This window comes from Talpa occidentalis, unplaced genomic scaffold, assembly GCF_014898055.3.
Source record: "Talpa occidentalis isolate TD23 unplaced genomic scaffold, MPIMG_talOcc4v2.1 talOcc4.15, whole genome shotgun sequence".
NCBI classification, from domain to species: Eukaryota; Metazoa; Chordata; class Mammalia; order Eulipotyphla; family Talpidae; genus Talpa; species Talpa occidentalis.
In genome coordinates, this window is record NW_023601543.1 from 44,718,914 (window position 1) to 44,734,702 (window position 15,789).

The 15,789-nt window shown below is 39.6% G+C and overlaps 2 protein-coding genes across 2 annotated transcripts in view; both read left to right on the forward strand.

Annotated features, from left to right (window-relative positions):
• The window catches only part of PHKA1 (phosphorylase kinase regulatory subunit alpha 1), a 110,125-nt gene extending 102,297 nt beyond the window's left edge, over positions 1 to 7,828 (forward strand). The window contains exons 26-28 of the mRNA XM_037511643.2: positions 1,764 to 1,817; positions 3,825 to 4,025; positions 5,258 to 7,828. Of these exons, the coding sequence (XP_037367540.1) occupies positions 1,764 to 1,817; positions 3,825 to 4,025; positions 5,258 to 5,431 (429 nt within the window). The 3' untranslated portion in view covers positions 5,432 to 7,828. The remainder of the gene's footprint in view (positions 1 to 1,763; positions 1,818 to 3,824; positions 4,026 to 5,257) is intronic.
• A 5,487-nt stretch (positions 7,829 to 13,315) lies between these two features.
• HDAC8 (histone deacetylase 8) overlaps positions 13,316 to 15,789 on the forward strand; it is a 210,412-nt gene continuing 207,938 nt past the window's right edge. Inside the window, exons 1-2 of the mRNA XM_054695891.1 lie at positions 13,316 to 13,828; positions 14,279 to 14,331. Coding sequence (XP_054551866.1) covers positions 13,640 to 13,828; positions 14,279 to 14,331 — 242 coding nt within the window. The 5' untranslated portion in view covers positions 13,316 to 13,639. The remainder of the gene's footprint in view (positions 13,829 to 14,278; positions 14,332 to 15,789) is intronic.

Sequence of the window (15,789 nt, forward strand, 5' to 3'; positions counted from 1 at the left end):
AGAGACTTTATAGTTATTCCTGGGTTATGGCAATTCAATTTCACAGACATGTAGTAGTAGCTATTCAACAAGAAGAGATGTTGAATGAAATGAGGACAAATATGGGAAGTATATTTAACATACTTAAGCTGGCAGAAAAGAGTTTTTTGGAAATTGAAGACACAAATGTACCAATGACCTTGTGGAAGAAGAGAACTAAATAAGAGTTAGGGAAAATAAAGAAACTTTGAGAATTATCAGACTCCAGTAAAAGAGGAAACATAAAATCAGTAAGTGCTCTAGAAGGTAAAGAAAAAGGGATCAGAGACTCTATCAAAGAAATAATAACTCAGAACTTTGTAATCCTAAGGATATTAGACATAGATGTCCAAGAAAGCAAAAGAATACCCAAATTTCCTTTTTTTAAAAAAGATTTATTTATTTATTTATACAAGTACTGGGTACAGTCAGAAGCGCGGGAGGGTGAGAGAATTCACCAGAGCCAGAGCGGGGAACAGAACAGGCAGACTGACAAAGCACACTGCTGAGGGGAGCAGCGGGTGAGGCAGGGGTGGTAGGTCGCGCCATGTGGGACCCTTGCCTGCCCGGTGGCCCGGGGATCGAACTGGTGCTGCAGAGGCTGCGAGCAGCCCCATAACCTAGCGCTCAACCACTGCGCCACCAGGGAGGCCCTACCCAAATTTCTTTTTTAAATTTTTTTAATTTTATATATTTTTTACACCATTGTTCATTTTTAAACAATGTTTGCTTCCCCCCTCACCAGGTGTAGTCCCCATAGAGTTTCCTTCATCAATGCACCCCTGCTCCTCCCTCCCTCCCTTTAATACCTCTCCCTCCTCCTTCCCTACAGTATGTCTCTGATTTATAATTGTCTGTTTGTGCTTTGTTTTATTTTGTACTGTTACTATTTTTTTACACTGATGTCTTATTTGCTTCTCCTATATTCCTGCTATAAGTGAAACCATCCAATATTTTTCTTTTTCCTTCTGGCTGATTTCACTGAGCATAATTCCATCTAGTTCCATCTACGTTGCTGTGAATGGCATGAGTTTATCTTTGTTGATTGCTGAATAATATTCCATTGTGTATATATACCACATCTTCTTGATCCAGCTATCTATTTTTGGGCATTTGCAGGTTTTATCTATTGTAAATAGTGCTGCAATAAACATAGGGGTACAGGTGTTCTTTTGAATCAATATTTTTGTGTCCTTGGGTAGATCCCTAGGGGTGGAATTGCTAGATCATATGGAAGCTCCATTTTTAGTAGTTTGAGGACCCTCCAGACAGCTTTCCATAGTGGTTGGACCAGTTTGCACTCCTACCAGCAGTGTAGGAGAATTCTTTTTTCTCCACCTCCTCGTCAACATTTGTTGTTGCTAGTTTTTTTGATATGTGCAATTTGCAGCAACATGGATGGAGCTGGAAGGAATCATGCTCAGCGAAATAAGCCAGAAAGAAAAAAATACCGGATGGTCTCACTCATAGCAGGAATCTAGAAAACCTAAATAAGGGACGAGGAAAAAGAATAACTATAAGAAAGAAAAAATCAAAATCAACAAACAGCTATGAACCAGAGACACACTATTGGGGGGGAGGGGGCGGGGAAAAAGGATTGGGGTCAAAATAAAGGGGTTGCAATTGTATGGGGAATATAAAAATAAAATTAAAAAAGGAAATACTAAGTGTCTCCATATGGCTTCCCAGTTGTCCAAATATCCTTGGCTTCCCAGTTGTCCAAACATGCTTTTGCTGTTTTGCAGTGTCATGGACTTTCTGTGGAAGGTTTTGTTCTTCCTTCTTCAACCACCAGAGAGGTAAGATTGGTGTCTTTCACTTTTATGTAATTGACAGCTTGCCTGGCTCAAGTAATTCAGTGGTCAATTTTCAAGATAGTAGACCAATACATTTAAATCAACTCAACCTGAAATTCATTTGAAGAAAGGAAAGAATTTTTTTAAATTAAATGGCAATATTAGATAATTTGGTATTTCATTAATTATATAAAGACAGCTTCTTTTAATGCCTAGTTTGGTTAGACTGGCTTGTGTGGGTGCTGCCCAAGTTGGAGAAGGCATATGGAACAGAAATCTAAGAATGATTGGCTTCTCATGTCCCCATCCTTTCATTACCACCTTCTCTAGTAGGATGCTTGTAAGCTATTAGACCATAAACCTGAGGTCTAACTTTATGTCAGAGTAATCTGAGCTTCCATCTCAAATTTAGTGCATTCATATCTCTGGGGATGGAACCTGAACATGTGTACTTTCAAAAAAAAATTCTTATAGTGATTCTGATAAATAACCATGGTTGGAAAATATTGTCGTGAACTGCAGGCATACATTGTCAATTACTTTCATATGGTGCACTCTTCCCAGCCACACAGAAATGATAAAGAAATAGCTTTTATACCAAACAAATGAACTAGAATTGGCAAGCTAGAATAGTAAGATCGAACAGTGAAAATTCTCAAAACACTGGAGTTTTTGCAGGTAATGCTGGAAGGGTAGGTATAGAAAACTGAGGCTATGCTTTAAAGGCTTTACTCTTGCCTTTTCTCTAATACACAATACTTTGTCCTCTATTTTCCTTTTCTCTGCCTTTGTCAAGATCGAAATGTTGATAGAATTAGTAATAATACATACCTGAATGGTATCTCTAAGGGTCTTCAAAGCACCTTCACACTTTCTTTGATTTGATCTTCACCACACCTTATATGAGATAGCTAAGGTAAGATTTGTAGTTCCTGATTTACAGATAAGGAAACAAAGAAAGATGATTAACCAAGGTCATAGAATTAGTAACTGACAAAGATAGGACTTGAAACCAGTTCTTTAAAAATCAAATTTTGCTGTAAAATATATGCTTAGTAACATATACTCAATAATATATACTCCTCTTCACCCTAAAATAACTTCAGTTTTATGCCTTTTTTTTTTTTTGTGTGGGACCCTCGCCGGTGGCTGGGGAACGAAATGGCGCTGCAGAGGCCAAGGGCAGCCTCTCAACCCAGCGCTCAACCGCTGCACCACCAGGGGAGGCCCCCTTTATGCCCATTTTAATATAACTAGTATATAAATGTCTTACATAATTCTAGTCATCATGTATATATAATTTAAGCTCTACTTAGGTGTTTCTTTTATCTACCACAATCATATTTATTTTTTAAATGACTATTAAAACTCATGAAGTTGCTACACCATGAAATGCTATTTATACAATCATTCCTATGTTTAGGTTACTTCTAGTTTTACACTTGTGACTAATGCTATCATAAACAGGCTTGTACATAGAGCTTTTTTCTTCTCTTCGATGATTTTTTTGGGATGAACTATCAGAAATAGGAATATGGGCTAGAGGGCACTGACAGTTTTTTGACTCTTGTGCATTGCCAGATTGCATTCCAGAAAGATTGAACCAAATCTGGGATCAGGAAATAAATAATTATAATAAATTAAAAAACAAAATTCATAGGCAACTATAAATCAGAGTCTGCAGGGAAGGGGAGGGAAAGAGGGATCAAAACAGGGGAAGGAAGAGCACAAGGGACTATGGTGATGGTACACGGGTGAATTGGTGGTGGAAATTTTATGGGGGCTACACCTGAGAGGAGAAAGCATCCATTGTACAAAAAGGAAGAATGATGTCAATTATATATAAAGAAATTGAAAATAAAATAAGAAAAAAGATTGAACTGACTTACTTACTTTAAAGGGAACAGAAGCAGCACTCGTGGCCTCAAGTGTTTTATAGCCTTGTAAATGGGTGGTTGATGTTTCCTTGATGATACTCTTACAAAGTGATTTTCTTTTTCTCAATCACAGATGACTCCAGGCGAGATTAAATTTTCTGTTCATGTGGAATCTGTTCTGAATCGTGTTCCTCAGCCAGAGTACCGCCAGCTTCTGGTTGAAGCCATCCTTGTCCTTACCATGTTGGCAGATATTGAAATTCATAGTATTGGAAGCATCATTGCTGTAGAAAAAATAGTGCATATTGCCAATGACTTGTTCCTTCAAGAACAGGTAGGCAAGCCTGTTGTTTTACCAAAGGGGAATGTCTGATATTAATTTTACAAGACTTTCTTGTGGTCTCTTTCCTGTAGCTTTTTTCTGAACTACCTCTGTAGTATCTCTGAGCTCTTTTTGCAGAAGTAGGCTGCTGGTTGCCCTCCCTCTTTCACCGTGTATTTTGTAGTTGTGTTAGATGGTAAAATTGCCTGGAACTCAGGAGACTTTTATGCTTTTCATCATATTTTAAACTTCTTTTTGTAGTGATAAGGACTTAATATTAGACTATTGGGTCGCATATCCCTTCTGGACTATCAAGTAAACAAGAGGACTTTTTGTTTTTGTTTTATTTTTGCTATTTACCTATATTACTTACCTATTAAGTGAAACTTAATTCTACATTTTCTTATTAATAAATATTCTAGGAAATTAACTACATTAAAAAATGTGAACTATTTATCGAAAGCTTTTCTGTGGTTCCCTAGATTAAGGACTATGGATGATTTGGTGGTGAGAGTGCTATGGTGACTAACCTAGTAGAGGAGATCCTATACTGTCAAAACACTGGCAAGGATACAAAACAATGGTACTCCAATAAAAAAAGGAAATACATAAGGTGAAGGATATGTGCTGTTATCAATAGGAACTATCTCCAAAACTTGTAGTTGGTGCTTTATTCTGTTAGACACCATGAAGGAATGCAAAAGAAATTAAGTATCCAGGATTTCTAGGACAGTCCTAATTTAAGATTTTCTGGATAGCTATTCATCTGTATCAGAATGTGTGATCTGTTCTAGGCTTAGAGTCTAATTTTGAAAGTTTGCAATCTATTTGAATTCAGTTGACTTAGAAAGAAATAATGATCAAATACAAAATAAAATGATAACATACTAAATCAACAGTACTAGAAGAATTCAGACCAAAGTTCCTCTAGGGTGACTCTTAGTAAGCATAACCCATTTAATTAGCCGTCATGTTTAACTTTCAAAAATTCATTGTAATGGAAATAATTCTAAACAATAAATACTTTAAAAATAACTTCACATGATTTTGAGGTCTAGTGAAAAATGCTTGTGTAGAAGCCTATACTGACCATTTTGTCCATAGCCCTGGCTAAACAGTGTAGGATCCAGCTAGTTAGTTGGGGAATGGGAGGTGCCTCTGAGGTATCCTAATCAGGACTTCAATTAGTAAGATTAGTAATTTTTCCTTTCTTCTGTGTTCTCCCACCCTTAAAAACCAAACAGAAAACCCTCGGCGCAGACGAGATCATGTTGACAAAGGATCCTGCTTCTGGCATCTGTACTCTTCTGTACGACAGTGCACCCAGTGGCAGGTTTGGCACCATGACCTACCTCTCCAAGGCAGCTGCCACCTACGTGCAGGAGTTCCTGCCCCACAGCATCTGTGCCATGCAGTAGCTTCTGGGAGCCTTTTAACATCTGGTTCTTGCCTCAGTTGATTGTAAATGAAACTGAAATGTGATTGCCCGATCACTCCCACCCTTCCCCTTTTTACCCCACCTCTCCCAAGAAGAACAAAGTTTTCTGAGAAACTAACTGCTATTGAAGTGAACTCTGGCTTGAAGATGTGTGCTTATCCAGGCACTTCACTGTGGGCCTTAATTTTTTCATGGTTCATAAAAGTTTGCATGTGTTTTTATTCTCTAGATCTATTACCAACTTAGTTTTCTAACTCCTGTTTGGGGAACAGATATTAATAATTTATTCCTAAGGTTTGGTTTTTCTTATGTGGCTTTATTGTGTGAAGGAGTGGTGGGTGCTTTGGGAAGTTATTTCAAGTGAATAAACCCCAATTGTTGGGTTTTATGCTGCCGTAAATTGGAAATGTCTATTTTAAATGCCTTTTCCTGGGGAAAAAAAGAGTAGCGTGATATGGTTTCCTTTTTTACTCACATGTTGCCTTACACAGTAATGAACACCTCTCTGTGTAGAATTATTGTTTGATGAAATATTAAAAATATTAATGCAGTGTGCATATTTAAGGATTTGTGTATTAACACTTGAAGTCACATTTTGTGAAGATTGCTGGTACTCATAGATGTATTTGCAGCAGAAAGTGCAGAATAACCCAGAGCAAAGGAGACCCTAGCCCAAGTCCAGAGAGTAAGATAGAAGAAGAGATGATGCTGAGTGGTGTTGTGCACCCAGGGAGCTGAGGGGAGTCAGAGGTGGGTTAGTGCCCTAAAGACAGCCTTGTGCACACTTAAGTCTTACTTGTGAAGAGTGGGCCAACAGGCAACATGGAGAATAATTGAAGCCTCTGTCTTTGCCAAAGAGCAGCACAACATAGCGCTTTTCCAGGCACTCTTTCCTTATGCTCTCCTGGTCTCTGTCTCATTCACCTACTCACCTTCTACAGCATCCAGTCCCCTCCCCTCCCCAACTCTCTGCCCTTCCAACTGTTCTTAAACTCTTTCATGTACATTTTCACTTCCTCATTCTAGTATTCATGTCTCTATATGTCTTGATATCTATATAAAACACCTGCTTTGTTTTATCTGTCTAAACATATGTGAGAATTTTTCTGAAAGTTGATGTGTCTATATATCTACCTGTATCTACATTTGATAGACCGAGTAAGAATGCAAATATGAGTGTTGCGTGAGACAAAGGTGTGACTGTGTCCTCAGGCTGACTGGGAGAACCCTTAAGTTCTCTTCCTTGGCCCCATGTTTAGGCGGCCTCTTTTGAAGAATGTTTCTCCTAACTTTCTATCTTGTTCAGTTCAGACTGCTATAACAAAGTACCATAGACTGGGTGGCTTAAGAAACATTTATTTCTCACAGTTCTGGAGGCTGTCAAGTCCAAGATCAGATTGCCAAAAGATTCAGTGTCTCATGAGGGTCCACTTCTAGTTTGCACATAGCCACTTTCTTGCTATTTCCTCACATGGCACAGAGAAAACTTTAGTCTCTTCCTCTTCTTACAAGGGCACTAATCTCATTGTGGGAATGCCAACCTCATGACTGACTACCTCCAGAAGGTCCCAACTCTCTAAATACCATCACTTTGGGAGTGAAGGTTTTAATATAAGAAGTTTGGTGGACATGAACATTCAGTCCATAGCACTTTCCTTCTCCTGATATGGGTGTAAAGATTACTCATTTCCCTATTTGTACTCAGATAACTTTCCACTTCAATCCCCTCCTTTCCCTCAATTTTTTGTTCCCTCCAAGAATGGAGGTGGGGGAATCTCGAAACAGTTCTTACAGAATCATTGACAATCTTATGAGCACACATGCATGAGTGAGCATAGTGGGTGATAGAAAACAGTGGAAATAGAGAGGATGGCCAACCTCTTCAGCACCTGTCTTAAAGCAAATGGAAACACACACTAAGTAGTTTTCTGACTATGTGATTTTTTTTCTGTCATTATCAAGAAAAGTTACAACCCGTTCTGAAACTCTTTTCACTGGTTGCAAGTGTACCCCAACCATGGGGAGTAAATCTGGAGTGGCTCCAGTGAAGTACCCCATACCCTCCCATGATAAGTTGCCTGAACTGAGGCTGATGGCTGCATTTCTCTGGGTTTACTAAATTGTTTATCACTGTGGCCCCCACAAAGTGTTAGTTTTAGAAATCTTTTGTATTTTGTTCATTATAAGCATGTGATGCTAAATGACATGTTACTCTGTTAAAGCACTTATATTTTGAAAATAGAATAAAGAATTAGAATTTTCAATAAATCATGTCTGGTTCCAGTTTGCAAAAATTTTATGTGTTTTTATGGTTGGAGTTATTTCATACTGTAGTACCGTCAAAGCTTATTAATTGGGTCAAAATGAAATAATCTCTCATTACATACATATTTGTTATGCATTTTATAATGTCAAAAAATAGTTTTATCATTCAAATACATACTTGGACAAACTAGGCTCACTAAATTCAAATGGACTTATTGATGGCTTTAGAGAACCTGGTCAGAGAATAAGTAAGAACGATTTTTATTCAGCATTATAATTGTGTGCAAATGGTGCTTCTGTGCTACTGGAGATTACCTGAAAACAGTTGATTCTCCTAAGTATGACAAATATATGACAGAATCTTGTTTATATTATTCACTGGCCCCTTTTTATAATAAGGTTTATCCAGCAAGTGTCTCCACAATTGGTTTTTACTACATTTTATGAATTTTGTGCAGCTGGTGGGGAAAAAGTTGTTCTTAGACACAGCTCATAAAACCTCTACCATCCCTTTGCACACACCAAACACCCATACTAATGCACTGAAGATAAATACTGTGTTTTTCATATTTAGTCTTCATTTCCTATAAAATTTGAGTGACCTTGGGTCTTTGTTTGCTGTTTATGCCTGTTATAATTATTCATAGCATACCCTGTCATTTGTTTTCAAAAGTTTCTCACTTTGGGGGCCTTCCTCGTGGCGCAAGGGGTTAAGCACTGCACTATGAAGCAATCTGCAGCCTCTGCAGCACGAATTCGATCCCCAGCCAGACAGGGAGCAACCCACATGGCGAAGCAGACCTCTCCTTCTTGCCCGCTGCTCCCCTCAGCAGTGTATTTCAGTCAGTCTGCCTGTTCTGTTCCCTAGTCTGTCTCTGGTGAATCCTCTCACCCCCCACATCTCTGGCCTGTACCCCAGCTCTTGTATGCATAAATAAATCTTTATAAAAAAAAAGTGTCTCACTTTGGATGATACAGTTGCCCTATATTTAGCAGAAGTCTGATTTCTTTTAAGGCAAAGCCTAAGATATAAGGACCTATTCTCAAATGACTAGTACTCCTGCAGTAATAGCATACAGGTGAGAATAGCACTGGAGGAGAAGGGGAGACTCTTCCCCCCCAAAAAAATTAAGGAATATTTGGCATAATGCTGGAGACCATCTCCAGCTAGAAGTCGTGTCAGGGATCTCAGAAAGGAGAGGACAGAGTCGGTGAAGTTTTTTCGGAGGACTGAGGGGAAGTGGAGCAAGGTAGAAGTGAGGCAGACACAGACACCCTCTCTGGTGCAAGTATCTCCTACTGAGGGTCTCAGCAGGTCTTTATTTATACCTTAAGGCTAGCGGTGAGATTACATCAGCATAAGCATCAAAGCAGAACAGAGACAATCATTACATATTTTCTCACGAATATACAAAGACCCTCTTGATCTCATACTACGAAAGGACACTTCTTTAATCTGATTAAGAAAATCAACAGGGACAATTACTTTTCTAGGTACAACTCATATTCTAACATAATCAATTGTCTAAGACAGTACAATGCTCAGTAACAATCAATCATCCTGTCAAGCCTTCCTAATTTTGGGGTGGACATAAAAGTCCATTGTTATGCTATATTACTAAAATCAACCCATTCTCTAGCACTAGATTAATCTAGCCTATTATCAATTACTTCAAAGTGATCTAAAACAACTCATCAAATCTATGTAAGTTCTACTGAAGTCTAACTCTCAACTAGAAATTCCTAACCTCCACACGGCCTGCAAACTATTGACCTCTTGCATACACCAGGAGATGTATTGTTGCCGCAAACAGGTACCCCCCAGGTTAGGCTATGGTTTCCAAGCACAGCTGGTTCAGGGCAGCTTGTTCTCCATAGTTCTCAGGGCCGAAACATTTCTATCCTAACTATATCTTTAACAATTTTTACTTCTTTTGTGATAGTTCATGCGTAAGAACAATAAGCCAATTGTCACCTGGGTCTGAATTAGGTTTTCACATGCCAATTAATAACTAACTTACTTCAGCATTAACCAAGAACAAAGAGGAGAGCATTAGCAGGCATTGCCATGGAGACTCCCCAGTTCAGATCTTCTTTGGGAAGTGCAAGAACTCCCCTCTTCTGGGAAGTACAATTTCCCTCTTTGGGGGAGCACAGGGACTCCCTGCTTCTCGGGAGTCTCCCCCAATGCCCGGACCTTGTCAAGAAACAGCATGGGAGGTGCAGCCTGCCGCAGCATAATGTTCTAAAAATAATAACCAATGCTTGAGTCTAAGTGCCAGCCTTTATCATATAGGCACTTGGCACTTACCATCCTATTCTATAGTAACAATGTGAGATACATACTGTTGTCATCCCTATCTTATAGACAAGGGGACTGTGGCGCTGGGTATTTACGCAATTTGTGCAAATCAAACAGCGAGTAGTGCTGGAATTTGAACCCAACCTGTCTGGCTCCATAGAGTTCACATCCTCAACAATGACACCATCCAAGCAAAAGGTGTTAGTGATGTGCAAACGCGGATTGTTCTGTTCAGTACACTTGAGGCATCAGTGGACCAATTGTGAAATGCACAAAGGAGCCTTTTTAATGTGTTTGCTTTTCCTTCTGCCTGCTTCTGACAGCAAGTGAAGGTAGGGGAGATAGCCAAAAGAAGTTGTAAAGTCCAATGTGACCTTGCTGGTTCAAAAATTAAAGTACCTTTAGCAATAATGCTTGAGGAAAGTGAGTCAAGAAACTTGCTTAGGGTTACTACATCAGCACACTTTGGAGACAATCTAGATTCAGTCTATTTCCTCTGATCTTATGTCCCCCAACTGCAAATACAGTGCTTTGGAAAGGGTTAACTTTCCAATTTAAGGACCATGTGGGTATTAAACCTGTGTAAATTGAGGTTATGGAGGTTAGGGAACCTGTCATGGTGTATCCTCTGTCTTAACTGTGAGCAAGGAGCCCAGTAACATTTGCTGCAGCAACATGCTGCGATTTCCAGAGGCTCTGCAACAATTTATCTTTCTCCAGAGTTGAATCATCTTGCTTGGTGCCAAACAAGGATACTGTTGCTAGTTTCAGTTTAGAAGCAATGCTCAAGTGTTGGAAGTGTTCTGCTACTGTTGCTAGATCTGTCAGAACACATAGAATAATCCATTTTCTTTAGAGTCCAGAATTTAGCAAGTCAGTTAGCCAGTCTTTTTCCTGCCCTTTTACTTCCATTGCCTATCTATGAAGGCCCAGGCAGGAAAACTCCCTTTCCTCCTTATGTTGCCAATTTGTCATGATGTAGGCTTCCAGCCAACTTCTACAGCCCTATAGACTCCTTCTCATCTGTCTATAAACATGCGTTTCTCTTACCCTAAAAAAAAAAAAAAATCATTCCTAGGCTCTGACATGTCTGCAAGTCAGTATTTTAATTCCTTCCTTTCACAAATTACTTCAAAGAGGAGGCTACACTTGACAGTTTGGGCTTCACTACTTAAATCATGGCAATCTGGCTTCCTGATCTACTTTATTATTTGTTTTTTCGTAGAGCACCAGTGAACTCCTACTGGTAAAGGGTCTGACTCTTTTCCAATATTTGACATTGTCATTATCCCTTCCTTGTAGGCTCTCTTATCATTAATTTCTGTGAACTACTACAATTGTTCTCACCCAGCTCTTCCTTTTTTTAGTCTCCTTTCTGGCACTGTTTTCTCCTCTTTATCCTTACAAACAGACATTTCCAAAAATTATACTCTTCCTAGGTCAAATTTTTTCACTATGATGTGGAGTAGGTTTTAAAATGTGATATGATCTCATTTTTATTATTTTTGAAACTCATTCTGGTGACTGCAAAAGAGATCATATTGTAGGTCAGCAAGGTGAAGTCAAGACCAATTAGATATTGCAGAAAATCCAGGCAAGAGATGACAGTGGTAGGACTGCGTGGTGACAGTGAAGGAGAAGGAAGTAGGTTTGTTTAAGACAAGTCTCGGAGGTAGAACTGATGACAATTGCTGATGGATTCGTTTTAAGGGTGAGGGAAAAGAAAGGAATACAAAATACTTCCAGGTTTCTGGCTCTGAAAACTGTGTTGTTATCTTTACTGACCTATAAAAGATGGAGAAGGGGCAGAAAGGATTTGGATGGGGAAATTCTAGATAATGTGACCTCCCCTGGCTCCCACCTTCACCAAGCAAAATCCTGTCCTTTCACTAAGACACTTTCAAATGGCATTGAATAAGAAGGTTAGTTACCACTTGTTAGGTATCAATTATTAAGTAGTTTAAGCCTCCTACATTTATTATCTGACTATATTGCATATGATTTCTTGTGTATTTGTTTCATCTTCTCTATAAGAATGCAAATTCCTCCAAAACAGGGGTGTAAACCAATAGTACTTAAATTTTAAAAAAATGCAAATTCCCTGAGAGCAAATTGTAATTTATCTTGAGGATTGAATACTCAGCTGTACCTGGTGATGTCAGACAATGTTTGATCACTTACAGAGATTTGAGCTAATTGTTATGAAAAGATACAAAAGCATAAGCGCTTAGATTCTAGTTAAAGGGCCTACACAAAAAATATATTTCCAGAATACTGTGTATTGAAGGGATACTTAAATGGAGGGTTGAACAAAGTTGGATGTAACACAAATTCATCACAGAGGAAGAAATTTTATCTAGTAGAGTGAATGTTCAAAGGATTTTAGTGTCAGGCAGACATGATTTTGAATTCCTGCTTTTCTGCATGTTAACGGTGTGACTTTAAACAGCTATTTTCTCTCTCTAGATTCCCTCTATAAAATGTGTGTATTACAATCTCCTTCATTGTTGCAAGGAGGAAATGGAATAAGAGAGCCAAGCACATACCACGATGCTCAATACATGTTTGACGAGTAAAATGTAAGCTAGATTTTATAGGTTAGGAATGTTGGATTGTCTGCGGGGTGCAGTTCAATTCAGATTGATGTAAGAATTGGAAACTTGGGCAGTTTGTGTCAGATCATATGGACCCCCAGAACCCTGGAAATACTGATGGTAATTCTAAAACTGCGTCAGGATATTCTTTAATGTGGACCCTCACACTAAACCTAAGATTTCCCCAGCCTTTATGTGACTGCAGAAGCAGAAGGAGGGAGGGAAGAGGAGCTGTAGTCTCCAAACATCACTGAAAGTATCTGCTTAAACCCTTACTCTGCAGCTTTGCCAGAGCAAATTATTCAGGTTATTAACTTTTACATGGCCATGGATAGCTAATGGCGAAAAAGCAATGGATTAAAGTTGCAGCACAGAATTTACTGTTTGAACTTTACAAACCGTTTGTACCGTTAATTAGTCCCCATCGTCCCCCCCATTCACACCCCCCCCCACGGTGATGTAGCAGGGTGGTGCTGGGCTCTTGGTGGCTACATTTGCTCTTTAAATGCTTATATGGGTGTTTGTAGATTGAAACAATTCATAAAGAGTTGAGGCTGATTTTTATTTTTTACCGCTAAAACTCAAATTCACGGCTATTTTATTAATTCTGCTCGGCTCTTCCGCTACTCAAACCCCTTCAAACTACATCTCCCAGCATGCTCTGAAACTGGTCTGACCTCATCTCAAATGGCCCCGTCGGGCAACAAGGATGGTTAGTTTTGGCCGTGCATATTTGTGCCATAAAAAATTCGATCCTAATTGGCAGCTATTTGGGTGTTTATATCTGCCAACCTCCCGTTTTTTAACTGTGGTCACTAAATGAAGGGGTTCTGGCCTGGGAAGGCTTATGTATTCCTTCAACTGAATGGGGAACGAAGACAATGTTCTCTGACAATCTCGAGAACAGGAGGGAATGTTGACCCGGGAGCACCCCGGCGGCCGAGCCAAGTAGCAGGAACTGGAGCCCGAGCTGAGTCCGAAAAAAGCCGGATCCAGACTGGTGCTCCGGCACTGCTGGGAGAGGACGATGGAGGAGCCGGAGGAACCCGCGGACTGTGGGCAGTCGCTACGCCCGGTTTACATCTACAGTCCCGAGTATGTCAGCATGTGTGATTCCCTGGCCAAAGTCCCAACGGGTAAGAGAGATTGGGATGAAAGACTGTGGGCTTTTGGGTGGGAATCGAAGGGCTTTCGGACGCGGAGAGGATACTGGGCTGTGGAAATCAGTAGACATTTGGACAGTTTACGTACCAGGTGATAGAGGAAGTGTTTCCATCTAGTTTCTCGAGCCGCAGCTTTTCAGCCGGGCGTCTGAGGGACAGGTGGGGTGGGGTGGAGTGGGGGGATCCGAGAGGCAGGGGTGGCACTGAGAGAGGATGGTGTTTCTGCTGCAAAGGATCTCAGAAGTCGTGAAGAAGAAACTGTAAGAGGAAAGTGTGCCAGCACCGCGGTAAAGCCGGGGGTAGCTTCCGCCTTAGTGATTCAGATACTTCGTATCTATATTGTCTACAGTGTATTTTAACTACTAAGAGCGAGAGAGGAACTGTAAAAGTTGGCTCTTTTTGTTCAGAATGATGAAGTCTACCGGATTTCGCTGAATTAAACATGTATGAGACTATTTTTTGCCATTTATTTATTTATTTATTTATTTTGCTGATGTTTTTAGGCCAGTATGGTACATTCTTTGATTGAAGCATATGCACTGCATAAGCAAATGAGGTAAGTCGTCCTTCCTGAACAGAGCCCTGAACCTAGTATTCATTAGCCTCAATATCCTGTTTCACAGTGGGGCCAATTAGGGAGAGAACGGTGCCTTTTAATAATGTTTTGGTGATTCACAGTGTTTGTAATCTGCCTGTAACCTGGTGAAAGCCCTTGAAGAATTAAGAAAACATGAAAAAAGAGCATGAAGCAGTTAGTTAACATCCATTAGAAATGGAACTTTGTTGCTTGCAGAGAAAGGGTTTGTGATGTTTTGACCTAAGTACATTTGGGTATTAAGACCTGTCTGATAGAAAAAAGGGTATTCAGCTGGGAGGTATGCTAATGCGGGATTTCCAAACTGGATTTAAGGGCGTGGGTTTAACTTAAGACTTTTAGATACCTCTGTCACCACCACCAATCCTTAATGAGTGATCCAGAAGATAAGTCAACGCCAAAGCAAACTCACACAACCAGTCCAGAACTCAGAGAGTTTAGTGCTTCTTTTTTAGAAAATGAGCTTGTTGTTTGTCATTATAAGAGTAAATATTATAACCCTGCCCTGTAGGGTTATTTGTGACATGTTCTGGCCAATTAGGTGAATATCTGTCTACACTGCCTAGTGTGGTATGCTTCATTTATCTTCCAGAAAGTGGTGTAATAGACTTACAAATGTTATCCTTATTATTAACAAACTCCTTTATTGAGTATCTACATTAGGATTGTTTTTCAGCCATTTTCAAACCCATGTATTTGGTAAACATAACTGCTACATGCTTTCCATTAAAGTTATTTAACATTTCAAAAAATTACCTTAAGGCAAACAGGAATTCAAATCAAAGCAAAGTTGTCCGGTTTCCTTGCTATTAAGTAAGGAGGCTTTCAGTAAGTATTTGTTAAATAACTGGAAGGTAATAGAACTATTAGAACTGAGAAACATGGTCCCCCAAACAGTAAAAAATTTATTTTAATGGCAAGATTTATCACCTCTGAGGGTGTAGACATGTTTTCTTGAAAAAAGAATTATTGGATATTGACATTATTTCATTTTTGTGGCCAAGCCACAGGATTCTTCTGGCCTGCTAGGTGACAATAGTAGCCTGTATAGTCATATTAGTGCACATTCATTCATAAATTCATGGCCTTGTTCCCATCAGCAAACATTAAAAACTACCACTTCCCTGTGGCCAAGATCATTGCTCTCCCAACTTGAATGTTCATATGGATCACCTTATTAAAATATAAATTTGTATTCTGGAGGTCTAAAGTAAGACTGAAGTTCTGCCTTTCTAACAAATTCCCAGTTGTTGCTGCTGCTGGGGGTGGTCCACAGACCATCCTTTGAGTGGCAAAGCTACAGGAAATTAGTGGCAGTGTTGAGCTCAGAAAGAGGAATTGGAGTATAGGAAACTAGAGATTAGAGGTGGTAAGTCCTGTAGTCAGCTTCAGGCCCTGTATTGTCTCAGTCACTCCTAT